Source organism: Hylobates moloch, unplaced genomic scaffold, assembly GCF_009828535.3.
Source record: "Hylobates moloch isolate HMO894 unplaced genomic scaffold, HMol_V3 SCAFFOLD_10, whole genome shotgun sequence".
In the NCBI taxonomy this organism is placed as follows: domain Eukaryota; kingdom Metazoa; phylum Chordata; class Mammalia; order Primates; family Hylobatidae; genus Hylobates; species Hylobates moloch.
Window position 1 is genome coordinate 82,063,415 of NW_026652285.1, and position 26,174 is coordinate 82,089,588.

At 44.0% G+C, this 26,174-nt stretch overlaps 1 protein-coding gene across 7 annotated transcripts in view; it reads left to right on the forward strand.

Moving 5' to 3' along the window:
* PALM2AKAP2 (PALM2 and AKAP2 fusion) overlaps nucleotides 1-26,174 on the forward strand; it is a 533,392-nt gene that overhangs the window by 285,495 nt on the left and 221,723 nt on the right. For 5 of the 7 annotated variants that reach the window (XM_058445343.1, XM_032164831.1, XM_032164830.2 and 2 more), the window contains 3 exons: nucleotides 13,150-13,264; nucleotides 14,451-14,472; nucleotides 21,304-21,405. Coding sequence is in view for 6 of the 7 variants with exons in the window: in XM_032164831.1 (XP_032020722.1) it covers nucleotides 13,150-13,264; nucleotides 14,451-14,472; nucleotides 21,304-21,405 (239 nt within the window). In the remaining variant the exon portion in view is untranslated. The remainder of the gene's footprint in view (nucleotides 1-13,149; nucleotides 13,265-14,450; nucleotides 14,473-21,303; nucleotides 21,406-26,174) is intronic. The other 2 variants (XM_032164836.2, XM_058445342.1) reach the window with 1 other exon arrangement.

The following is a 26,174-nucleotide window of genomic DNA, read 5'->3' on the forward strand; positions in this document are numbered from 1 at the left end:
TTTCCCTCCTAAGTAGAATGGATTAACGGTGGTACCAGCATCTGAGCTAGAGAATAGGGAGGAGCAGCTCTATGGAGAAAGATGAGTTTGGTCTTGTATATGTTGTGTATGTGGACCATCCAGGTGGAGACATTCAAAATACAATTGTACATAGAGGCTGGAATTCAGGAGAGATGCTGAAGATATAGTTTGGATAGATTTAAGCATGTTCGGTAGGAATTAAAGCATGAGGCTGGATGTGAGTAGCCAAGAATTAAATGTTAATCAATAAGAACAGTAAACCAAATAAACCTTTAGTGGTGGAGTAGGAGAAGAGGTGCCCATATGGAGAACATGGCGTCACGGTCTCTTCATCACGGAGGACAAATGATCAATGTTTTTAAAAACGAAGAAGTCAAACAGATCCACACCGAAGAGGGTCCGCTGTACGTGGCAGTCATGGACTTGACTAGGAGCAGACGCAGCAGGGCATGAGGGCAGAGGGACTGAGGCTGAGGCATGGACTTGACTAAGAGCAGATGCAGCAGGGCGGTGAGGGCAGAGGGACTGAGGCTGAGGCATGGACTTGACTAAGAGCAGATGCAGCAGGGCGGTGAGTGCAGAGGGACTGAGGCTGAGGAGGGGTCAGGATGTGAGGATGTTGAGGCAGTAAGAGAGGACTGGCCTTGGGGAAGTCTGGAAGAGGGATTCAGCAGCAACTAGAACAGGATGCAGGGTCAAGAGAAGTTCACTTATTTTTAGTATGGAAAGAAATAATTCTTGTTTATTGACTAGCAGGAAGGAGGCATCTTGCAGAGAGGTGAAGACACAGGGGAGAGGGGATAGTTCATGGGGTACCCTCCCAGATCAGTCTGCACAAGTTCAGGTGCATGGGTGGAGGCACTGGCCTTCAACAGACAGTCTGAGTCAGAGGCTGGAGGTCAGAAAGTGTGGCTGGATGGGACTTTTTCTCTTCCTAGAAAAAAGGGACATTTCTAGGGGGAAAAGGGGGGATTTAAGCTGTTGAGAAAAGTATTGCTTTGAAATGAAATAATCTCACTGTCCTGTAATCAAAACTCTTTATTTCTGATGAAACAGACTCAAATAAGACTCACAACGAAGAAATCAGTGCTCAGCTCAAGCCTGGAAATGATTTCCTACACGGAAATCCACTTGCACAGATTCTGATAGTATGAGTCATGTGATTCCAGATGGAGTAAATACACATGAAAAGGAGAGAAAAGCTAGTGTCTCCATGGGCTGAAGCACACTCATGGAGAGAGAAATTTTCATTTATTTGTATTTGGGCTTCAATATGATTACATCAGCATCAATAATGAAAAGTGCTGCCATGTCCCAGCTGTATACTTAGATCAAGATATAAATCAGTCCAATATCATTCTTTTTTCTCACTGAACATCTAAATTTGTATATTTGAGGGGAAAGTGGAAAAACCAAGCCAAGATTTTAAAAATTACATTTACTATCACCATCTCCAAGTTACATTCACTATAGAATCCTTTAGAAGCATGTTCTTGGGTAGCTTTGCTTTTTATGCACTCAACAAATATTTATTGAGCATCTGTATGTACAGGGAAGAATGTGAGGTACAGTAACACAAAATATATAGTCCTATCTCTTAATAAGCCTGCACTTGGGAGAGAGGAGGTACAGGTAGGGTTGGGAAGGATAAATATATTTTTAACACTCTAATACAAGGCAGAGTGTAACAAAAGTTAGAAATGCTGTGGAGAATCGGAATGAATGAACATACCAGGCTGGGCGGGGGGGCTGGGGGAATTAAAGAAAACATTCCTAAAGAGATGTAATTTGATTTGGGCTTTTATTATGATATCTGTTTTCAGACAATGGAGTTGAGAGGGGGGAGTCCTTCCTGGCTTTGTCAGGAGCAGTTCGAGGTCTTAGCTGAAGACAGGAAGGCATAAGGCTGGAAAGGGGTGGGAGCAGAACATGGAGGGTGTGAACTTCCAGCCGAAGAAGTTTGATGGGGTTTGGGAAGGAGGTGAGAGGGAGCCACCAGGAAAGGATGTGAGCTGGACCTTTGGAATTCTTAAAGGGACCCTTGTCTTCTCTGCCATATTTCTGTCTCAGGGATGACGGGGGGGAAAAAAAAAAAAAGAGGAGGAAATGGGCTTGAGTTTCCACTGACACCTAACAGTCAAGGAAGGCCCTGTTCTTTCATAAGGAAAAGTGGAAATCCTCTGTTTGCTTAAGGGCCATTAACATGTTTTCATATTAAAATACCAAATGATCTGCCCTGGCTCCTGATAGACTCATCTAAATAAAAGGAAGCTGTTTCCTTACAAGTTGAGTCACAAAGGATAAATATTTGGGGAGTGCCATAGAAACAAATGCACTGTCTTCCTGAAATGTGGAAAATGAATTTTGTAGCATTGATTTGCGTGAAAACAATATTCTTCCCAGTGCTCTACCTAGAATATTGAAATGGTGGTATTAAGATATATGATAGATAGAACAGATAGATTGCTGTAGAGCCAGATTAGATAGACAGACAGACAGATAGATAAGATAGATAGATCGATGAGGTTAAATATTCTCAGGATGGAAGAAGGGGTCAGATAATCACGTCTCAGACAGATCTGGAATTCCAGGCAGCAGGAACTAATGAAGTGGTCTCTTCAGAGTTTTACTATGGGACGAATTCACCCCCGATTAGTTTTTATTCTTTGAGTCACTTCTCTCAAGACAAAGATCTTTGGGCAAGAGTTCAGTTGGCCTAGCTTAGATACATTTCTACTCTGTGGCCAGGGATGTGAGCCCTCTGACCAATAGTTTCACCAAATCTACAAGGAACCCCAGAGAGACTTTTTTCCCAGTGGAGGAACTGGATGTTGTTCCTAAAAGAAAAGGGCAGAGGGACCCTGGGCAGGCAAAATTTTCAGCTGCCTGCCACCTTAGCCCCTGTCTCCACACTCACTTCTGAACCACATGTGATCAGTCTTCTCTTCCCACCACATAACTGAAACTTCAAGGTCATGGGTGAGCTCTATGTTGTTAAGTCTCATTTATAGGAGCGATCAGCTCACTGCACTGCAAGGCTGGAAAGGTGTTTAAAATGTATACTTAGCCATGTCATGGCTCTTTCTGATATAATTCAGTTGGCAAAGGCTCTGGCAGGAAGCCAGACGGACACAAATAGCGCACCAAAGAGATGCTAAGATATGGGTGATTATAATTGTGTAAGGAGTAGAAAGTTCTCTGCTGAGACTTTGGATGTGGCAGAGATTTGGGGAGTAGAAGGGGGGGCAAAGCACAGTTCCAGCCAACCCCATTTACAAGCGTAGATTAGCAGTAATGAATTCACAACCTTGCAATTGCTCATTTTTTTTTCTTCTGCTGCTGAGTCATGGATAAGACTCTAAGCTCTGATTAGCTGGGATCCCCAATTCTCAGCACAATTCTAAGAGCATTCATTCAAATTCAACAATATGTGGTAAGTGTCTTGTATTAATTAGGATTCCATGTGGATGCAAGGAACAGAGACCCACAATAACAGTGGCTTAAGCAAGATGCTTATTTCTCCTTCCAATAAAAATCCACAGGTATGCAGTTATGTAAACATCCACAGGCATGCAGTTAAGAGCTGTTTGGTGGCTGTGCCCTATGAATTCCTTAGGGATGCAGACCTTTTCCACTTTAACCCTAAAGATTGATCCTTGTCAACAGTGACCAAGATGGCAGTTAGTGCCTCAGTTGCATGCATGTGCATTTCAGGCAAAGGATAAAGAAAGAACTGGAGAAGAAAGGGCTAAAGAAGATTCTAGGAGCTGATATATAGCACTTTCACTTACATCCCTTTGGCCAGAGCATGGGGCTACAAAGGATGCTGAGAGATGTGGCCTTTACTCTGTGTGGCCATATGCCCAGCTCAGCCACAGGAATGACATTGCTTTGAAAGAAGGGGAGGATGAAGTCCCCTTTCCACTTTTACTTGTGCTGAATTCATAAACATGTGGGCAGCTTTCCTCTCCTCTGAGCAGCAAACACTTCTCCTGAGGTTCTTGTTTTGGCAGGTTGGCCAGACAGGCACCCCACTTGACTGCTCAACTATGAAATTGCAGTTCCAGAGAAGAGAACAGGTCTGAATTAAGCACCTTAAGCCAGTTGGTCAGCATCTCCTTTTATTCTGAGAGCAGTTACTGAGATTCAAACCCATGTCAACTGAGTAGCAATGTGTTTGGCTATAGGGTAGGGCATAATCCTAGTCTATGTCCCTCAATAGTGAGTTATTTCATAAAGGCTCAGCCCATCGTCAGGAATATGCTGGTCTTGCTTAAAGCTTTTTCAGAAGTGTTCATAGGGTCCTGAGAATTTTGTGAGCACTTCTTTACTGCTTCTCTTGCCTCCTCTTTTAGTTGGTGCTGAGTTCACTGCATGAAGCGTCCCAGGAGTCCTCTTTCCCCTTGGTTTTTCTACTCCTTTCCTTTTCTGCTCTTTCTACCACCTCCTACTGCTAGGCCTCTTTGTATCTGTGCTCCACCATGGAAAATAAGTTTTGTTTGCCCCAGATCTTCCCATTTTCCAGAGTGGAGCCCTTATAATTCATGATGTTTACTAAATTTGATCTTTGCCCTTTCAAGGGATGGAACTCAGATAATGAAAAATATAGGGAGGGATACATTGCTTAAATCTGTGAATGGGCATTATGATGGGCCTAAGTGTCCTAAGAGGGATTGGCTTGCCATGGGAGGTGGTGAACTCCCCATGTGTGGAGAAGTTCAAGCAGGTGTGAAATAATCGTTGGGTGGAGGACAGTTCAAGGACTTCATATTTCTGGAGAGCAATTAGGTTCAATGGCTTCTACTCCCAGTCTGACCTGTGCTTCTGTGAGCTTGAAAAATATATATTGTGTTGCAATGTGTGTTCTTAAGGGAATGAAGGTAAAAGGGCAAGTGGTCATGGGAGGTTGTCAAGGATAGGGGCAAAGGGTACTGGATCCCCAGCCAGACCACCAGTGTCCAAATTCTGGCTGCACATCATCTCTGCAACCCTGGACAAGTCAGTGCTCTTCCTGTGTATCCATCCATTTGTGTCATGGGAATTGCAGATTTTTTTACTTCATGGGATATTGTGAAGATTAAGTATTATAATGTATGTAAAACACTCATAACAGTTCCAAGCACACAGTAAGCACTCAATAATCCTAATCCTTATGATTATTATTGTTACATATATTACTGTATCTAGCAAAAACAATATTAGAATTGTTAGTATTATAATAATTATTATCATCATTGATGGGGAAGGAAAAATGAAGCCCACCTGAGTTGACAGGCAAGACCCTCTCCAAATAGTAAAACGATTAAAAACCAAGTTGTATTTGTCTGTGCTCCTTTGGATTCAACTGACCAACACCCACGCAAAGGGAAAATATATTGGCTTTTTTTTTTTTTTGAGATGGAATCTCGCACTGTCACCCAGGCTAGAGTGCAATGGCATGATCTTGGCTCACTGCAACCTCCGCCTCCCAGGTTCAAGCGATTCTCCTGCCTCAGCCTCCCATGTAGCTGGGATTATAGGCGCCTGCCACCACGCCCAGCTAATTTTTGTATTTTTAGTAGAGATGGAGTTTCACCACATTGGCCAGGCTGATCTGAAACTCCTGACCTCAAGTGATCCACCCGCCTTGGCCTCCCAATGTATTGGCTTTTGTAAGTCAGAAGGGCAAAGGAGTAGCTGAGGATCTGGGAAGCAGGAACTGGAGATTGAATGGCACGGTGTCCCCAGCAGCCAGCATGCTCTGTCTTCCCTTCTCTTTGCTTGGGCCTTGCAGGAAGGTAGGCTCTCAGCAGAGCCTTGAAGGCCAGGTATTTGAGAGCCAGGCAAGTAGAGCAGAAGGAGAGCATGAGTGAGCCATTGGGAGTGGGGACAGGAACGGCGAGAACCTATCCGAGGCACCGTGCTGAGTTATGAAGCTGGAGGGCAGCGCAGGCTGTGACCCAAAAAGGCCACACAAGGCCACATGCTCCTAAGTGACAGGAGGGACATGTGATATGCTGGGCCTTGGCCCATGCTCTCTCCTCTGCCTGGCTCATTTTCTCCTCTTTTCCACCTGGTGAATGCATCCTTCAAGGCCCAGTTAATGCATCATCTACTTTGTCAAGTTTTTCTCACCACCTGTATCAGTTGAGAATTGCATTCAGCTATGATCACAACAGAGGCTTAAGCCCATAACAAGCAGTCTGGAGCCAGACATTCCAGAAGTGGTGTAGTCTTTCCATCGTGCCCTCTGGGACCCAGGCACTGTCTCTCTTTCTGCACACTCAGACATACTATTGCCCCTGTGGACATAGGAATACTGCTCTGCCTATAGCATCAGATCCCTTGCAGTAGGTAGAATAATGGACCCCCAGAGATGTCCACACGCTGAGCCTCAGAACCTGTGAATATGGTAGGTTCCATGGCAAAGGGGAATTAAAATTACAGATGGAATTAAAGTTTCCAAACAGCTGACCGTAAAATAGGAAGATGAGTATCCTGGATTATCTGGGTACACTTTGTATAACCACAGGATCCTTAAAAGTGGAAGAGGGAGGCAGAAATCAGAAGGAGGGGTGGCTGCACGGAAGGTCAGAGAGATGCAACAGTGCTGGCTTTGAAGATGGAGGAAGGGAGCCATGAGGCACGGAACGTGAGTGACCTCAGGGAGCTGAAAAGGGCAAGGAAATGGATTCTCCCCTAGAGCCTGCAGAAGGGAACACAACGCTGCCAGCACCTTGATTCTAGCCTGGCAACCCCCGTGTCAGACTTCTGACATACAGAAATATAAGATAATAAATTTAGATTGTTGTAAGCCACTAAGTTTTGTAGTTGTTACAGCAGGAATTGGAAACGAATGCATCTCTTTAGCACCAGGTCCCTGTACCTGGCAGGAAGGAAGGAAAGGCAAATGTCACCTAAGCCAACGCTCCTTTCCTTTTTTTTTTTTTTTTTTTTTTTTGAGACAGGGTCTCGCTCTGTCACCCAGACTGGAGTACAGTGCTGGGATCATCACTCACTGCAGTCTTGAACTCCCGGGTTCAAGTGATCTTCCCACCTTAGCCTCCAGAGTAGCTAGAACTAAGGGTGTATGTCACCATGCCCAGCTAACTTTTTATTATTTGTAGAGATGGCGGTCTTGTCTTGCCATGTTGCTCAGGCTGGTCTCATCTCCTGGGCTCAAGCAATCCTCCAGCCTCAGTCTCCCAACGTGCTGGGATTACAGGCATGAGCCACCGCACCCAGCCCTCCTTTCCCTTTTAGGGAGTTGTGTGGAAGTCTCTTCGGATCATTTTTACTTACATCTCATTGGCCAGAGCTGTCCCGTGGCCAGCTTTACCTTCAGTGGAAGCTAGGATACATGATTTTTTTCAGGTGGGCACGTTGCCATCCCCAACCAAATAAGGATTCTGTTAGTTTGGAAGAGGGGAAGAATTGATATTGAGAAGACCACTCAGCATCCCCACCACACACTCCCAGGCAGAACCAACTATTCTACAGCATGTTGTTCTTTCCTCTATTATTGCTATTTTTGGTTTGTATTGTAATTTATGTGCTCACACGGCTGTTTGCATTACTTGACCAAGAAGTCTCATGAGCAGACACTGTGTCTGATTTATTTCTCCATCCCTAGTGCTCAGCATAGTGCCTGATACAGAGAAGGTGTTTGCATGAAGTTAGATGGATGAATGTCTAAATAAACTTTGAAATAAGAACATGATCGATGCACTTTCCAGAGTGAGAGTTCTTTTCTATTTTCTTGTGAGGATGATCTATTGGGGTTAGGTAGATTTTATAAGACCATTTGGCCATGATTGCAACCTCATCTCCAGTAAATTAAACCTACACAGCTGCAGTGTGTCACCTTTCCTTATGGCTTATTACAGTTTGCTTTTTGCTCAGAAGGAACTGAGCAAGCAGGTTAGAGGCTGTTATGTGCACCTGCCACAGCCTACGGATCCTCAATTAACCTTGCGTATAAATTACACTTCCTGCCCATTCTTTATTTTTAGCACAGCAATATCTACTTGGCTCTTCCAGAGAAGACTGCATTAGATTTCAGTCATGAAACTACAAAACAGTGGCATCTGAAGCCTGGCTGGGATGACTGTTGTTAACCCCATGACACTCTGTTCCTTGGGAAGCTGCTTTGCCCCAGGACTCAGGTTTTCCTGAGAAAGAGAGCAGCCTGGACTGACCACACCTTCAGAGCCTGGCCCAAGGCCACATGTGAACTTATAGAAAAATCTGCTATTGGATCTGACATAAACTCTTCATTTCCTTCATTTGTTCCATTTGGGTTGAAACTCAGTTGTTGTTATCACAAAGGTTTCATTTCGTTCCTTTTTTTTTCTCTCCCTCTCTCTTGGTTCCTTCTCAATTACATAGTATCATGACCCAAATCTTCAGCACCTGAACTATATAGCGGAGAGCCTTGAAACCCATAGGGCCAGGGCACGCTGTGGAGACAGGCCAGCCAGTGGGCATCAGGTCGCAGAGAATTCTTAACCACTTGAGGTTGCTTCACTGGAAGAAGTGAGTTACTGAGAGACAGCCATTTTCGGTTTTAGTCAGCCATTTTTCTCACGATCTTGTTTGTTTTAGAATCCCCTGTAGTGCCTAGCTCAGAGTCCAACCAAACAAGCTCCGTAAATGTTGGTTTTGAATTTAAATAGATGTTGGGGTGCTCCCATTTCCCCTTCACTAGACACATGGGAAGCTGAGGCTCTTGGCCCCTCTTTCATGCCACAGGCTGGGAGATGCTGCCTTCTCAGCAGAAAGCCTCAGGAGGTATTTTGAAAAGGGAATTTGTTGTTTTCATTCTGGTTAGATAAGTAACAAATGAATTTTTTAAATTGGGAAAATATTGAAAATTATGTTTTAAAAATGAAATCACCTTTAATTCCATTACTCAGAGACAACTACCACTGACATTTTTCTGTTTCTTCAGTCTTAATTCTCATGAAGGGGTGCCCTGTTTCCCTCCAGATTTCTCAGAGGATTGAGGATTAGCTAAGGGACGAGAGAGGGTGCCTTATGTTCTTTCTAATCGTTTAGCTTCAGGTATTATTGGGATATATAAATACATATACACACATATAAATATATGTGTATATGTATTATATAATTGGCATATACATTATTGGGATATATATTAGTAGGATATATATATAATGTATACACACTTCTATTTGACCTGTACCAGTTCATTATTACCACAATAATGCTAGCTAACATGCCCTCAAATTCAGTGGTTTAAACCCAAAGTCATTTATTCTTGCCCACACTTCTGTGAGTAGGCTGGGTATTTGCTGATCTAGGCTGGGCTTAGCTGAGTGGCTCTAATTTCAGGTGCATCTGAACTATATAGCTGAGAGCCCTGAAGCCCATAGGGCCAGGGCACACTGTGCCTATCTATGGCTTGGCCTCAGGTCTATTCCGTGTGTGTTCTTTCTGTGGTCCAGCCTGAAGGGGCAGCAGCTGCCCAGATAAGTTATTGTCTTGGCATTGGAAGGGGTGCAAGAGGACAAGCTCAACTGGGCAAGCACTTTTCAAGCCTCTGCTTGTGTCTTATCTGCTCACATCCTATTGGCTAAAGCAGGTCACATGGCTGCAGCCAGTGTCAAGAGACTGGGAAGTGTATCCCATCCACCATGAGCCTAGAGCAAATCACATAATCAAGATTGACATCAGTGGCTTGGGGAAGCATGTACTCTTCCCATGGAAGTAAGGGAGGAAGGAAGGGAATATTTTTGAGAGTAATGTAATTTTTTTTTTTTGAGATGGAGTCACACTCTGTTGCCCAGGCTGAAGTGCAGTGGCACAATCTTGGCTCACTGCAGCCTCTGTCTCCTGGGTTCAAGTGATTCTCCTGCCTCAGCCTCCAGAGTAGTTGGGATTACAGGTGTGCACCACCATGCCCAGCTAATTTTTGTATTTTTAGTAGAGACGGGCTTTCACCATGTTGATCAGGCTGGTCCCAAACTCCTAACCTCAGGTATCCGCCCGCCTCGGCCTCCCAAAGTGCTGGGATTACAGGCATGAGTCATCGCAACCGGCCCAAGAATAATATAATCTACTGCACACCCTAAATATCTGCTAAAGTACTCTGTACTTTGAGCTTTAAATCAAATCTGCTCAGGCCAGGCATGGTGGCTCACGCCTGTAATCACACCTCAAATAAATAAATAAATAAATAAATAAATAAATAAATAAATAAATAATAAAATCTGCTCACAGCCCAGCTGGTTGGTAGTATCATCCAGTCTACACAGGGACCTCTAGTCCAGAGCTCCTCTACTCATTGAATTAATTCAGTAGATGGATAATTTGACTGTCTCGTGTGGTGTTCCTATTTCATACTCATATCTCCTTACTTACTCCCCCCAAAATAATTTACACAGATGTGTGTAGAAGATTTTGCTGAACATCTGGAACAGCAAAGAAGTTTTATATCTCTATGTTCATATCTCTAGATTGGTCATCCCCCTCTCCGTAAATTATCTTTGTGTCTCGCCCACACACAGCCTCTCAAGTTAAAGCTTGCTGAAGAATTCACTCTCGTCTCCAAAATTCTGAAAGTCTTATCTTGGCTGGGCCACACCTTTGTGCAACTTAGCTCAGCTTTTTGAATTCATTCAACGTAGGTGTATTGAGCATTTGTCCCCTCCATCTGAGGAATTTATAATCTAGTAGGGGAAATTAATAATTTATGTTATTATTTGGGGCCAGAAAATTCTTTGTTGTAGGGTGCCATCCGGTGCACTGTGGGATATTTAGCAGCATCCCTGGCCTCTCTACCCATTAGATGCCAGTAACACCAGTCCCACCCCCTTGAGCTTTGGACAACCAAAATATCTCTAGACATTGCCGAATATCCCCTGAGGGACAAGATCACCTCAGTTGAGAGCCGCTGCTCTAATACATGGTAGACTTGATAAGACTTCTGATAAAACAAAATAATGTGCTAAGAAATGTTCAGAGGGAAGCGATGTTATTTCCTGGCAGTGAAATCTGTGAATGCCTCATGACAGGTGGCATCTGAGCTGAGACTTCAAGAATGGTTGGGAGTTTGAGTTGAGTTTCCCAGAGGAGGAAAAGACATGGGGTACATGTGGGCAAATAAGAGTGGCTCTATTTGACTAATGCATGAAGTGAAATAGGCACGTTGGTGGAGTGGAGCTGATAGGTACTGGGAGGCTAGATACCATGGGGACTTATAAGCTATAGGACTTCTACTTTTACCCTGAGTGAAATGACAAATATATCAGAGCTGTGTTCATTTGGAGGAGGTTAATTTGGATATAGGGCTTGCCTTCATAACCCAAAGTAATGGGTTTTGATTTGCTGCAAAGACTTATCCCTCCAGAGGTCATTTTTCTGACACCCAGGAAGGAAACAGAAAGGCCATCTGAGGGGCACAGTATGTCGCTAAATAAGTTCATGCCTGGATCTTGGTGTTCCTTACCTTTCAGAAAACCCCACTCTGAACTCCTTATTTTAGGTCTAAGTCTAATGGCCAGTTCCCAAGAGCAGATTAAAAGATGGAAAAAGAGGGCCAGGCATGGTGGCTCACGCCTGTAGTCTCAGCACTTTGGGAGCCTGAGGCATGAGGATTACTTAAAGCCCAGGAGTTCAAGACCCACCCGGGCAACATAGTAAGACCTCACCTCTACAAAAAAAAAATTAAAAATTAGCTGGGCATGGTGTGTGCCTTTAGTCCCAGCTCCTTGGGAAGCTGAGGTGGGAGGATTGCTTGAGTCCAAGAGGTAGAGGCTGCAGTGAGCTATGATCGTACCACTATACTCCAGCCTGGGTGACAGAGTGAGACTCTATCTCAAAAAAAAAAGAAAACAAACAAACAAACAAAAAAAGATGGAAAAGGAGGAAGGCAAGGGAGGGGACTTATATAGGCAGACACAGACTCAGCAGCAAAGCTTCTAGCACAACAGAGGGGAAAGAGACCAAAAGAAAAAATGAATGAATGAGTGATTGAATGAATGAACCAATGAATAAATTCAGATCAACTAATTCAAGAGGCACAGCAGTCTAGAGTTTTAGCAAGAGAACGTTTATCCCTTCATTATTCCTGAAGACATTGCTGCATATCAGTGCCATCCTACTATGCCAATATATGTAATGTTTAACAAGGTGGGGGATGTGGAGAACACTTTAGAACTCATGTGGTAAATGTTGCTCAATGGTTAGGAACGGGGTCTAGAGTCAGAGCACCTGGCTTGAATCCTTGCTTCAAGGTTCTGTGGCACTAAAGCCTGCTTTACTAGGTTACTTCACCTTGCCAAGCCCTAGTGATCTCATTGGTAAAATGGGGATTCCCTACTCACAGGGTCATTGGGAATTTTGGATAAAATAATCCACATGAATTCTTAGCTCAGTTCCTGGCACAGGATAAGTGCTCAGTAAACACTGGTGGTAATTATTATCATTTCACTGAAAGAATATGGCTGTTGAGACTTTCCCCAAATCATAGCTGCAGCTGCTGTTCTGGAATATTTCCAGAGGCTCCTGGCAGTGCTGAAATTTCCCTTTTATAAAATACATAGGATGGCTGTGAAAATTGAGGAAAGTTCCAGAAGGCAGGGCAGTTGCATCTGTCGTCTTCATTTCGCCTCTTTTTGGCAGTAGAATCCAGGCCACAGAGGGAGAGGACACCAGGCTCCCAAGGGTAGTGGCCACCAGCTATTTCTTGGCAACATACTTCCTTTGAGCAAGAATGGCCCTTTACTTTTTGGCCAACCTGAGAGAGCACTTACTCTGAGCCGGCCAGGAGAATGTGAAGCTATTTTCCTTCTGATGTTATGTCCTATGCTATGTAAATATAATCTCCCTCCAAATAAGAAAGGTGCGCATGCATAGGGTTGGCAGGGAGACATCGAAGCATATTGCATAGTGGTGGCTGTGAACCAGTGGAGGCAGTGCTGTGTTGATTTCCCTTGACCAATGTCTGCCCAGTCGCAGAGCTGGAAACACAGGATGCTGTGTAATGTAAAACCTTGGCCTGGCTCTTCAGCATAATGTAAAAGGAAGGCTGCCAGGAAGGTACAAATCGCCCAGCAGGAAGGAGCTGCTCTCTTGCCCGTGGATGGCAGGACAATGAAGTAACTTGTCCTTTGTTTGTGTGTTTTCCAGGCTGGAGCAAGAAATACAAACGCTAGAAAGTGAAGAGTCCCAGATATCTGCCAAAGAGCAAATCATCCTAGAGAAACTGAAGGAGACAGAAAAATCCTTCAAGGACTTTCAGAAGGTGAAGAAAACAAACACGATTTCTCGAAGTTATTTCCATGGGGAAGTAAGGCCTAGCAAAATGGTGCCAACTGGGAAACAGGCCAGTTGGCATTGATGAGAAATCTGAGCCACAAACTCTATGAAATGAGGGGCAGATGTGTGAGGACCAGGGGCCATCCCGAAGCTAAGCATGACATATCTTTGGGTGTGGGACCATCTGGCCTGCTGCAAGGCATAGGGAAGAGTCATTAGATTACCCCATCTGCCTGCTCTCCGGATCCCTGATATGCCTCGTGCCTGAAAAGCCTTCTCTTATTGGACTCTAGAATTCTAAAACCAGTTCTGATGAAGCAGAATAAACATGCTCTTTGTGGCTTTAATTATAGTTTGCTTTTTGAGTCTTTTATTATGAAAAGGCCAGAAGCAACTCCCTATGAAGTGGACATGAATTCCAAATACAAAGAGTGTAAATACATGAAATTTTACTGTATATAAAAACAGATGGCGCCTGTAATCCCAGCACTTTGGGAGGCCGAGGCGGGTGGATCACGAGGTCAGGAGATCGAGACCATCCTGGCTAATGTGGTGAAACCCTGTCTCTACTAAAAAATACAAAAAAATTAGCCAGGCGTGGTGGTGGGTGCCTGTAATCCCCACTACTGAGGAGGCTGAGGCAGGAGAATGGCATAAACCCAGGAGGCGGAGCTTGCAGTGAGCCGAGATTGCGCCACTGCACTCCAGCCTGGGCAACAGAGCAAGACTCCGTCTCAAAAAAAAAAGAACACACAGATGGTGCTGTGTATCAAAGAGTAGAGTCCGTAAAACCAGTAGGCTCTGAACAAACATCTCAGGACCTCCCTCCATTTTATAACTGTTTCTGCTGTACCTATGAGTGACAGAAAAGCAATCTAATGAAATCAATTTAGGATGGGATTTTCTGATATCATTCTCCAACATGACCAAGGATATTTGCCAGATCATTGAAATAAATCTCTATTGGGAGAAATTTAGTATAAATTGGAAATTATAATTTTGGAATTCTAAATAAATTGTCCAGAAGAAAAGAGATCATTGCGTTTTCCTAGCACAGTCAAATTCTGGGCCTGGGCATGGGAGAAAGATGGGTTAAGTCTTTAAAGATGGGAAAAGATGGGATTGTACCCCCACATGTAGAGTAACGCTCTGCCTTGTTTTTGTTCCTACAGGGTTTCTCCAGTACAGATGGAGGTAAGTGCTCTCTGCCCCGACTGTGGATGAATGTTTTAATCCTGGTCAGCTTAGGGGGTTTCATTAACAGGGGCTTAAGGAAGAGGTACTGTGTTGATTTGTAAAGGCATCAGAAGAAGTAGCAGCGCTGGTCGCAGGCCACTGAGGAGGTCCACATTCCAAGCCTTCCTGCCTCTCTTCTTCAGGAACTGTCTTTTGGCTCACTGTTTCTCCTCTTACAAAATTGGCCTGGCTCTTCTCCTTCCCATTAGTCCCAACGCTCACTGCTTGGGCCTCTCTTGAAAGGTACCCAGCAAAGAAGAGTACTAACATCAGGACCTGGTCCCTTGTAGGGATGAGCCCATTTGTCTTGGTGGTTAGGTCCTCAGGTTGAAACACACGTGAGAAGTTTAGGAAATTTGGGGGAAATATTTGGTGTTTGGAAACCTTTCTACAGCCTCTGGATTTTCTTTGCTTTCTCTCTCTCTCTCTGTCTATCTGATCAGACAACTGTCGTTTCTTCCATAGAAACAGGGCTGGGCAAAAACTTCCCTCCCTGTGTGGGATAGTTGGTTCAGAGCATAGGAAGGCAGGAGCGGGGTCCTGGCTTCCTGGTGGCAAGAGCAGGTCTTTCGCCTTCTCTCCCTTCCCTACCTTTCCTCTGTCCTCTCCTCTCCTTACCTGGACTGTGGGGATGAACTTGAGATTGTGTACTTCTCACCCTTCCCCTTGCTCCCTATCCTCAGCTGCAAACCCACGATTCCTACTTTCATTTGGCCCTCAGCTAGACCTGCTTTACAATGCAGGGACTTGTTGGAAAGACCAGATATTGTCTGCTCACCTGGCTCTTAGAAAGTCACATTCTAGGGCTGGGTGTGGTGGCTCAGGTCTGTACTCCCAGCACTTTGGAAGGCTGATGTGGGAGGATCCCTTGAGCCCAGAAGTTCAAGGCTGCAGTGAGCTATGGTCACACCAGTGCACTCCAGTCTGGGTGATAGCAAGGTCTTGTATTAAAAACAAACGAAAAAGGTCAACCTCTAGACTAGGAAGATGATCAGGAGCCAGGATGACAATTGGCATCAGTGTTTTCCCAGTGTCATTTGGAAATATATGGGGAAAGGTTTAAAAATGTGTTTCTCTGGATTAGTCAAAGGTATTTGCATGAAGGATAGTTCTGACTTTGGCAAAACAAACAAACAAAGAAACCTGTGATTTTTAAATTTTTTTTCCCCTAGCAGGAGACCTGGATTTTGTCTCCCCAGGTGATCTTTAGGAAGGTACTAAATTAAACTTCATGCTCTGAGTGCATGTAAGCAGGGCCAAGTCATGTCCAAGCTAGCAAGGACTCTAGGAAAAGCAGACCTACAATACTTCTAGGAAGACTCTATGGTGTGACCCAGTCAGGGCACTTGTTCTGTGCTTTGGGGGTGGGGCACAGATTGAGGAAGTGGCCTTGGGGAATTGTGGGTACAGCATGGGGAGGATGGCAGGCTTCCCTGAGTCTGGGAAGACCTGAGACGTGCCACACAAATAGCAATAATACAGTGCATGTCAGGCTGGGATGCAGTGTGGGACACTGACCCATGAACACCTACCCAAAGAGTGCATGTTGGCCTTTTATGCTTTCACTTTTTTTTTCCCTTCCCTTCTCAAATCAGGAATTTCCCTAGACATCTCTCTGATAATTAGGGAAGGGAAAGACCCTGTATGTCATGTTCCTGAGAAGTCTGTGTGGGGCATGGAGACCTGTCATACTCTATGACTTGTTAACAAGCAAAAATGCAGCCGCATCATAAACTCTCACCACCTCTTTCATTTTTACCTCAAACTTCTTTCATTTTCTTCTGCGTTGCTTCCCATTATTTTCACTCATCCACCTAAGCCATTCATAGAGGTGGTAAGAAGCCTAGTCGTAACTGAAAAGAGCCTTCAGAGAAAGTTGCCCACAGACTCTGTCTTCCGGGATGGGGGAGCTCAGGCTTAAGAGGATGCAAAAGTCTTAGGGATCTCATTTCTTAGGAAATGGCCCAGGGAAGAGTTTCTGTGGTCTTAACCTGTCACCCTGCATTATAATTCCTGCCATCTGTGGTTATCACCAAGCCTGGGTGACCTCTTTATCTGTCATACCACATCTATTAGCAAAGAAAGAAGTTTGAAGGCGGGAACACGTACATCCCAGAATGTGATTGATGTATATAGAGTCACACTGTGGTGAAGCACATCCCAGTTGAGGGACTTTGGGATGTCTCTTTATCTTCTCATTCTTCAATTTCAAAGGCCCCAAGTTGCCAAGACCCTCTTAGAATCAACCAACTTGCTACAAAAAACTAACCAGATATTATTATAGAACAATGATGACTTAAGAAACACAGTTAATTTCTGTTGCATGCAGATTACAGAATCCAGGTCCAGTTAGGATTATATAACTATACAGACACTGCAGATAAGCAGCAAAAGCATCCCAACTCGTGAGGTGCTATGAGATAGCTGCTGGTGTCTGGGTGTGTAATGATCCCATCTCAGGTACCCTAAGTGTGTCCCTCTATGCATGGCAGAGGAAACAGAGGTACCGTACTGCTAGATCACCAGTGGCTTTTGATTGCATGATAGCCTGGGCAATCAAGAACAATTTATTCTATTCTTGAGTAGAATCTCCTGGTCATATACATTCTGACACCCCCCCTCCTCCCTTGCCAACACACATTGTTGTTACATAGCAGAACACTCATCTATTGGGTGGGTTGGTTTTCACTGTCTTAGGCATAATGTCTTCTACAACTGTAAGTTGCATATAGTATATATCTGGTGCTAATTCTGTTCTTTACCCACTGAGGAGGGAGCTGATGCAAAACTCTTGCCAGAACAGGCAAAGGAAAATGTCTGTCCTGGGCCTATCTCAGTCCTTGGTGTATGATACGGATCTTCTTAGGTTCCCATCCCGTACCAGTCTGTGGTGGCTTAGAGCGTTTCCCACATCAAAACCTTCATACCAGTTATTCGCAAACCTCAGTCTTCAGTTGCCTATAAGTTATGTGTTTGTTTGTTGATTTATTTTGAGATGGAGTTTCACTCTTGTCACCCAGGCTGGAATGCAGTGGTGCCATCTTGGCTCACTGCAACCTCCACCTCACAGGTTCAAGCCATTCTCCTGCCTCAGCCCCCCGGGTAGCTGGGATTACAGGTATGAGCCACCGTGTCCAGCCTAAGTTATGTTTTAAGAAGAGTTTTCATCAGTCTTGTTTCTCTGGCTTTAGCTGTTTAGATTCTTCATAGCTACTGTAAATATTTCAGCAGGATTAGAACTAAGAAGCAGCACTCATCTTTAATTTCTACTCTGTAAGTTACTGCCTTCCACCTTCTCTGTCAGTGGGGAGAATAGTGTTAGACTATTCTGACTTTGGCAGGAAGAGGGCAGCTTATTAATTGAGGCCACCTGAAGAAGTTTTTCCCATTGAAGGTTTGGCAGGCCTGTTTGTTACTCTTTGTGCTGGTCTATCAGACACTTCCTGTCTATATAACCTTAGGGTTTAGTACTTAATCATATATTGAGGGGGCTGCTCTGTCCTCTTTCTGATGCCCCATTCTCCACTCCTTCTCTTGCTCTCTCTTTTTTTTTTTTTTTTTTTTGAGTCAGGATCTCACTCTGTCACCCAGGCTGGAGTGCAGTGGCGTGGTCTCAGCTCACTGCAACCTCCGCCTCCAGGGTTCAAGCGATTCTCCTGGCTCAGCCTCCCAAGTGGCTGGGACTACAGGCACGCACCACTAGTCCTAATTTTTGCATTTTAGTAGATACAGGGTTTCACCATGTTGGCCATGCTGGTCTCAAACTCCTGACCTCAAGTGATCTGCCTGCCTCAGCCTCCCAAAGTGCTGGGTTTACAGGTGTGAGCTACTGTGCCCAGCCCATTCCCTTATCTCTTAACAGAAGCCATGTAGCCCAACCCTCCAAGTGCTGTAGCCTTCAAGCTTGTAGCCAGTAAACATCTGGCAAAGGTAACTCCATCATCCACTCCCATCTGTCAGGGAGCTGTCTCCTGGAGGAGGCTGAGACATAAGCCCTGGGAATCACATGTTCTTTCAGATGGAAAATTCCCTGTCTGTAAGTAGTTGTTTTTGTTTTTTTTTTTAACTGCTAAAACATTGAGTATGCAGACACACATGTGACCAGTCCATGAGATCTCACTTGGGCTCCAGCCTCCATCTTATTTGAATGCAGAAAGTCAAATTCATCAAGATCCTATTCCACAGATTTCTGGAAATTATCAGTGAATCTTGGAAGTTCTACAAATCTGCTCTGGTCATCCCTTCTTTCCTAAACTGACCCTCTTGTCCTAGATTACTGCTTCATTCTTCCCACAGACAATTGTCACCCACCTGCCCCTAACCCCCCACCCCCACCCCCTCAGGACCACTGACCTCAAGCTGCTGCTCTTTCTAGTTCTGCCTTGTGCTGCTTTGGGGCACAGACCCTTCCCACAGCCTTCCACAGTGAGAGTTAAAGGAAAGAAGTCTGTGACCTAAGTTTAAGAATCATGGAGGTGGCTCACACCTGTAATCCCAGCACTTTGGGAGGCCGAGGCAGGCAGATCATGAGGTCAGGAGCTCGAGACCATCCCGGCTAACAAAGTGAAACCCCATCTCTACTAAAAATACAAAGAATTAGCCAGGTGTGGTGGTGGGCGCCTGTAGTTCCAGCTACTCGGGAGGCTGAGGCAGGAGAATGGCGTGAACCTGGGAGGCGGAGCTTGCAGTGAGCCGAGATTGTGCCACTGCACTCCAGCCTGGGCAACAGAGTGAGACTCCGTCTCAAAAAAAAAAAAAAAAAGAGAGAGAGAGAGAATCATGGAGGTGCAGTTCAACATGGAGAATAATGCACAACTTCAGACATGTGGCTACACTCACAGCCCCTGACTCAAATCCAAAATCATCTTCGGGGGTCCCTGCAGGCTGCTTTCCAGCCATTTCCCAGTCCACCATCATCTCAAAGGCTCAATTTCCTTCCTTGCAGTGAGGGGCGCCTTCAACCATGTCTGCCTTATCCAGGATCCAAGCTCCAACACATATAAGGCACCTGAGAGGGAAAGCAACTTGAGCCTCACTCCACCCTAAGTCCTGCGTTCTAATCTTCCTTTCTCATTCCTTCTCCCCAAATGGTTAATATGGAAAAATCTATTTTTTTTTTTTTTTGAGACAGAGTCTCACTCTGTTGCCCAGGCTGGAGTGCAGCAGCACAATCTTAGCTCACTGCAACCTCCGCCTCCTGGGTTCAAGTGATCTTCCTGCCTCAGCCCCTCTAGTAGCTGGGACTACAGGTGCGTGCCACCATGCCCAGCTGATTTTTGTATTTTTAGTAGAGATGGGGTTTTGCCATGTTGGCCACGCTGGTCTCGAACTCCTGACCTCAGGTGATCCACCCGCCTTGGCCTCCCAAAGTGCTGGGATTACAGGCATGAGCCACCGCGCCCGGCAAAAAATCTGTTTTCTTAGAGATACTCTACCTTTGCCTATGAACATAATGGTCTAATGTCAATACATTCTGGATTGTTCAGACTCATTTGCAAGTCAGCAAAGGGTCTGGTTGGTCTTGAACAGAACTAAGCCTAGTCCAGTGTCTGCAATCCTCTTCAGCAAGAAATAAAAAAGAAAGCTGCTAGAATGGAAGCAGTACAAGTGGGGATGCAGAGGAGGGGTCAGTGATGAGAAATGCGGAGGAGGCAGAGGCTATTGAACAGATTGGATACCAGCAGGGGAAAGAGTGAAGGGTGCTGCTGAGGATCCCAGGTGAACTGTGGTGCTCATGAGCCAAGATAGAGGACAGGAGAAGCAGCAGGTGAGCAGAGATACAAGGTCCATTTTGCGCATGTTGAGTTTGTGGTGATTGTGGGATATTCAGTATAGACCTACAGTGGGCAGTTAAGATGTAACCATTGATGACCGATGGACGTTCCAGGATTTTGTGATATGGTTGTGATGCAAGGAAGGAATCACATCTCATGGTGCCCAGCTTTCTGGAATCTTCCTGCTTTCACTTTCCCACTTCTTTCTGGGGTGTACCCAGATTTGTCTTGTCTTACCTCAGGGGTTTCCTCCTTTCCTCCAATACCTTGGCATGCTTGCTGATGTTCATGCTCCCCAGGTCTCACCTCCCTAAAGAGGCTTGTCGAGGTATTTGCCCAAGCAAAGCTAATGGGCTCCTTCTTTTGCATAGCAACATTCCCTGCAACTGGGCTAATGGTGGGCTCAAGGGGTGTTGTCATTCAGAAGCTCAGGACTTTCTAGCTGAAACACCAGCCTGCAATATTGAAAACATGAGATCTATTCTGAAGTCTATTTGTTGTAATGCTTATAAAATTGGTCTTTTGAATGAATCAGGCTCATAAAGCTATATTGCCAGTTCAGGGAATGAACCACATAATAATCAGACACAGAAAGCTTTATTTCTGGTTCAGAGAATGGATCTGTTTTTCAGTACTGTTTAATGTACATTTCTAGTTTGATGTTTTCTATTTGTCAATCCCACCAAGCTGATAATGGCTCCCACAAGCCCATCTCTGAATCTTCCCCCCGTCACTGAACTCATTGTCCTCCTAGAATCTAGAGCTTTCTGATGACTCTTCTAATACATAGAGCCATCCTGGGGCTTGAGCTCTCTGGCCAGGATCCCTCCTGCCTCAGCTACTCTGCTGAATACCAGTCACTGGGCAAATGCTTGTCTTTGTTTACCCTGATCCTCCTGTTCAGTGGCCGCCTCAGCGGTCCATTATGTAGGGCAGACAAGCTGCTGTCTCGGCAGTGAACCCATTGGGCCTCCCAACACTGTGACTAATTGTATTCCCTGTTCTCTGCTACCAGATGCAGTAAATTACATTTCCTCCCAGCTTCCCGACCTGCCAATCCTCTGTTCACGAACAGCAGAACCATCACCTGGGCAGGACGGGACCAGCAGAGCAGCTGGTAAGTCCTGGGGACCTTTGGACGCTAGGATGGTCCAAGGGGCTTGCATTTCACTGAGCTTTATTAATGAGATGAGTGCCCTGCTATCCTTACATAGGGGGACCTCGCCTTCAGCCCAGACTCAGACACAGCCTTCACAGTGGCCACACAAGGCAGGCACCGGCCCCAGATGGGTAATTGAGGACCAAATGGGAAGGAGCCCTGAGGAAATCATAAGGCATTTCACCTCTGACTTCGGGGGAGTCTTTCTTTGGTGTTTGTGGTCCTTATATCTGTGTTTATTCTCAAAGTTAATCTGTATTCTGCCTCCGGGGATTTTCATTTTCCTCATTGGAAATATACAAATTGAGAGAGCCATCCATGATGGAAGCTGGGTGGGAAATATTTTCAAAGCCTATGATATCTTTACAGAATCCTTTGGGAATTGAGCTATTTGTATATTATGAATACATATATTCCTAAGTCTTCCCATTTCTGGAGTTATTTCTTAGCCACCGTGGTATATTTGGGAGGAAAAGAGGCAATTTAAAGAACACATGTTACTCGCTAATGTGTCTCACAATTGGAAATTTTGCAAATAATACATTTATGAGTGTTGAGTATAGGGAGAACCATGCTTTGCTCTGCTTAATGCAGATGTGCCTCAGAAATCAGAACTGGAAGGATGCAAACAATAAATCTCTACACCAACCCTTATGATCTACACAGAAATGTGCTGAGGGCTGGGGGTTAAATGGAAAAATGAATTGCCCAAGGTTGCATGGTTAGTTACAGCATAGGTGACTTCAAATATGAGTATCAGATTCTGCTTTGCATATTCTAGGTAAGTGTACGTTTAAAATAAATCACATAATGACAGATTTTATAAAGTGAAACAATCATGGATGTTTAAGCCAGAGGATATCTTTTATATAGGCCAACCTGAATATTTCATGAAGCAAAGAATCCCTCATTTTAATACAAAAGTAAAATAAAAGGCAAGTAAGAATTAACATAGTTGTCCTGTCCACTGGCTAATTTAAATATCTGTTGGGCATCTCTGTAAACATCTTAGCAGATTACTTTTATGTACAGACTCACAGAGTCCTAGAGATGGTTGGGACTGTAAGTGGTATCTGGTCAATCCAGAGCCAGTTCCACATCTTCCTGGACAGTGACAGGATGGATAAACAGGAACCCGCAACCTGCAGTTATGTTTCAAAGGACTCACTGGCAGTCACTTTAACATTGGACTCTTTAAGTACTCCAGGGTACACTTCTGAGGTCAACTTAGGTAAAATGTGTTTAAGAGTCACACACCTTCCCTCTGGTTATTAGAGACATGGGTGTTGATGGTTCCTGATAGTTGTGGGTAAACAACTTCTCAGGTCCTCTGCACAAGTTCCTGCACTTCAAAGGATACAGGATATAATCTAACATATGGATCAGCTCATGGGAGGGTAGGGACAATGTATGAGAAATAATTTTAAGAGAGAGAAAAAGAATTTGAGCAGCGTGGGTAGTCAAAGAGTTTAAAGTTCAAGAGTAACACATGAATGTGATTGTAGTGCTGTGTAAGCAGGAATACACATTATTACCACAACCCAGCTCCCTTTATCTTTGAAGATCCTACAAAACATGATTTTAAAAGCCAATGCATTTTTAAAAGTATAATGTGATCAGAATCTTTTTCAAAGTAAGTTTACATATGTTTCTGTTGATTAGTTAAGAGTTAACTTGCATAAATGCATCTACTGTGGGATTACATATAAGCAGAGCTGTGGAAGGAATTGTATTTGTTACGATGAACTCCTTTGTCCAGGCTGTTTAGGGAATGGGATGTTCAGATTCATGATCAATTATGGTTAACGGTGACTACACAGAGCATGTGTGGCTTACCAACCAAGGGTACTCACTAAAATTCTCCTAGATACAGTCCATCTTGCTTTAGGAATGTCCTTTTGGAAATTTATATAACCTCAGGGACATTTTGACAAATGTCTCTTGTCATTACTGAGTAGCATAACAAATATCCTGGTTGTTTGGCATTTGGAAGGTTTGGGACTCTGTATAAATGGGAATTTCTTTAGAATCATTGCTTTTCAGAATTAGGAGACATCTATTCCAATCCTTTATCCAAACATTGAATCCTTGACATAGCAGCCCTGTGAAGAGGTCCTCAAACCCTGGCCACACACCTCTGTGATCCATGTTTAATCTTCTTCCAAGTTGCCCATTCCATCTTTAGTTGGTTCTGACTATTGGGAAATTCTTCCTCTGATGGAGCCATCATTTATCTGCCTTCATCTTCCACCCACTTATCCTTATCCTGCCCCCTGGAGCTACTCAGAACACATCTAAGTTCTAATTTCCCTTCAAGTATTAGAAAGTCACTGTTATTTACTGTTTTTCCCAGATCCTCACTCTAAATCTCCTTTGTGCTCACAGCCCCAGTCTCTCCAGCTGGTATTGAGATGATAAGATTGCCTTTGGACACCCTTCCCATCCCTGTCCCTCCCCTCTGCACACTCTTCACTTGGTTGCTAGTCTTCTTGATGTATCATGCTCAGAGCTACCCAATGCCTTCTGAGCTATGCTGCTCACCCCCAAAATAGAGCATGACGCTGCAGACCATGTGGCTGACTTTGCTGGCAATGTGGCCTTTCAGCTTCAGTTTTGAAAGGCCTCAAAGTCATTTCATGTGTGCCACTGCTCAGCCTCACTCCATTTATCCATAGAATTGTTGTTTCTGAATCATTTCAGTTGAAATGTTCAGTCTGTTTCCCCTAGCTATACATATACTACTTTACCTGCTCATACATAGAAGGACCTACAGAATTCTTTTGCTTTTTAATCTCAAAAGACAAAAGTAAGCATGAGCTATGCACTTTTCTGTCCTTTGTAGATTTGCTATGACTATTAAATTTCTTCTTGTTAGATTGTCTCTCAAGAATGTTGCGGTTTTCATGGAGGCATTGAGGAACCACAGCAGGAAGGGGGGTAGGGGAGTGATGTCATGGGATTTGACAGGGCTCTGACATTCCCTCCCATTTCAAACACGCGCAGTTCTTCCATCCTTGTGTTTACATGTTGTGTTTCTGCATCAGATTTCCCTTGAATCTAGGGCTTAACAAGTTTTGAATGTAGAAAACCCTCTTCTCTATTGTTAGGGTCTTTGTAGCTCACGATTATGGTATCCTCATAGCCTCACTTTGCTTCTCAGTTTAGTACCCCCACAAATCTGAAGAAGCAATCTTTTATTATTTTTTATCATCTCACTGCTGAAAATGTGGCATGTTGGAACCAAAGTCAGAGCCCTGTGGCACACCATTAGAGATCTCTTGGCCCTTGATAACCCTAAATTGACATCTTTGGGGTATGATCATGCAACCACTAACAAGTTAATTGTCTTAACACCCAAGGCTCATGTTTCTGTGTAGTCCACAGGAATATAAGGGATTCTGTGATGATCCAAATACTCTGGATCTTTTCAAATGCAATTTGCCTATTCTTTCCAGAGACCTGGAACAGAAAAGAAAATGAGATTAATCTGCATAGTTTCTGCTTGATGAACCCATGCTGGCTCCTTGTCATTTCTGTTCTTTGAAGGCTAACTTTAGAATTTAGCTAGTCATGATGTCAAGCTCCTTCTATGTAGTTTAGGATCCCCTCATTCTCATTTTTGAAAATCAGACCTTTGAGTGTGAGCTTCCAGCACCTTTCCTGGTGTTCAAGATTCTTGAGACAAATTCAACAAGGGAACCGGGACCCTGATCCCAAAGCACTAAGAGCCTTTATATCCCTGCAGTGCTATATTATTTTTCCAATCTTCTCTGCTCATCTAGGCTTCGCTTCCCTTTCTGCCATTTTCTTTCTGGCACTTTACAGGCTGAAAACTCTCCTTCTTGACCAAAAATAGAAGCAAAATCAGACACAAGAAATTAGCTCGCCTTTATTATCCATCAACATCACACCCTTGCTGACTTATTTTTGTTACTACTAAGGTGTCTTGGAAAAACAATTGATTCACAGAAATTTTTGATCACTGTTTTTTGGGGAAGAGTTACAATTTTTTATTGATACATAATAATTGTACATATTTATGGGGTACATATGGTATTTTGATACATTCATACAATGTATAATGATCAAAAAGGGTAATGAGGATATCCATCATCTCAAACATTTATCATTTCTTTGTGTTGGGAACATTCAAAAATCTTCTAGCTATTTTGAAGTAGACAATAAGTTATTGTTGGCTTTAGTCACCCTACTCTGTATTGAACATTAGAACTTATTCCTTCTATCTAAATATATTTTTGAAGTTAGAGATTGTGCTTTGGGATGAGAGGGAGAACCCATTCTGAATTAATTTCCTCATTTTTATTGTCATTGACATCACAATAGCCATTTTTATATTTCCATCCCAAAGAGAATATGTGAACACATATTTAGATGTATAACCATTTGCTCAAAGGATAAAACTACCCATATGTATGTTCATTCAATAAGTCAAGCATGTGCATTGTTTGTCTATCACATGCCAGGTGCAATGCCAACTCCTGGATGTTTCTTTTACTGAGATGACCCTGACCCCCCATGGACAACACTTATGATCTGCTTCCGTCCTACTGTACTTTACACATCACTGACTTGTGAACCACGCAGGGTGTTCACAGCACCATAAAATATCAAAGCTGGATAACTTTCATTGTACAAATGAGAAAATGAAGCCCCAAAATGGGGTGTGATCTGGATAGGAATTCAGATCCTATCTTTCTCCCTCCTCC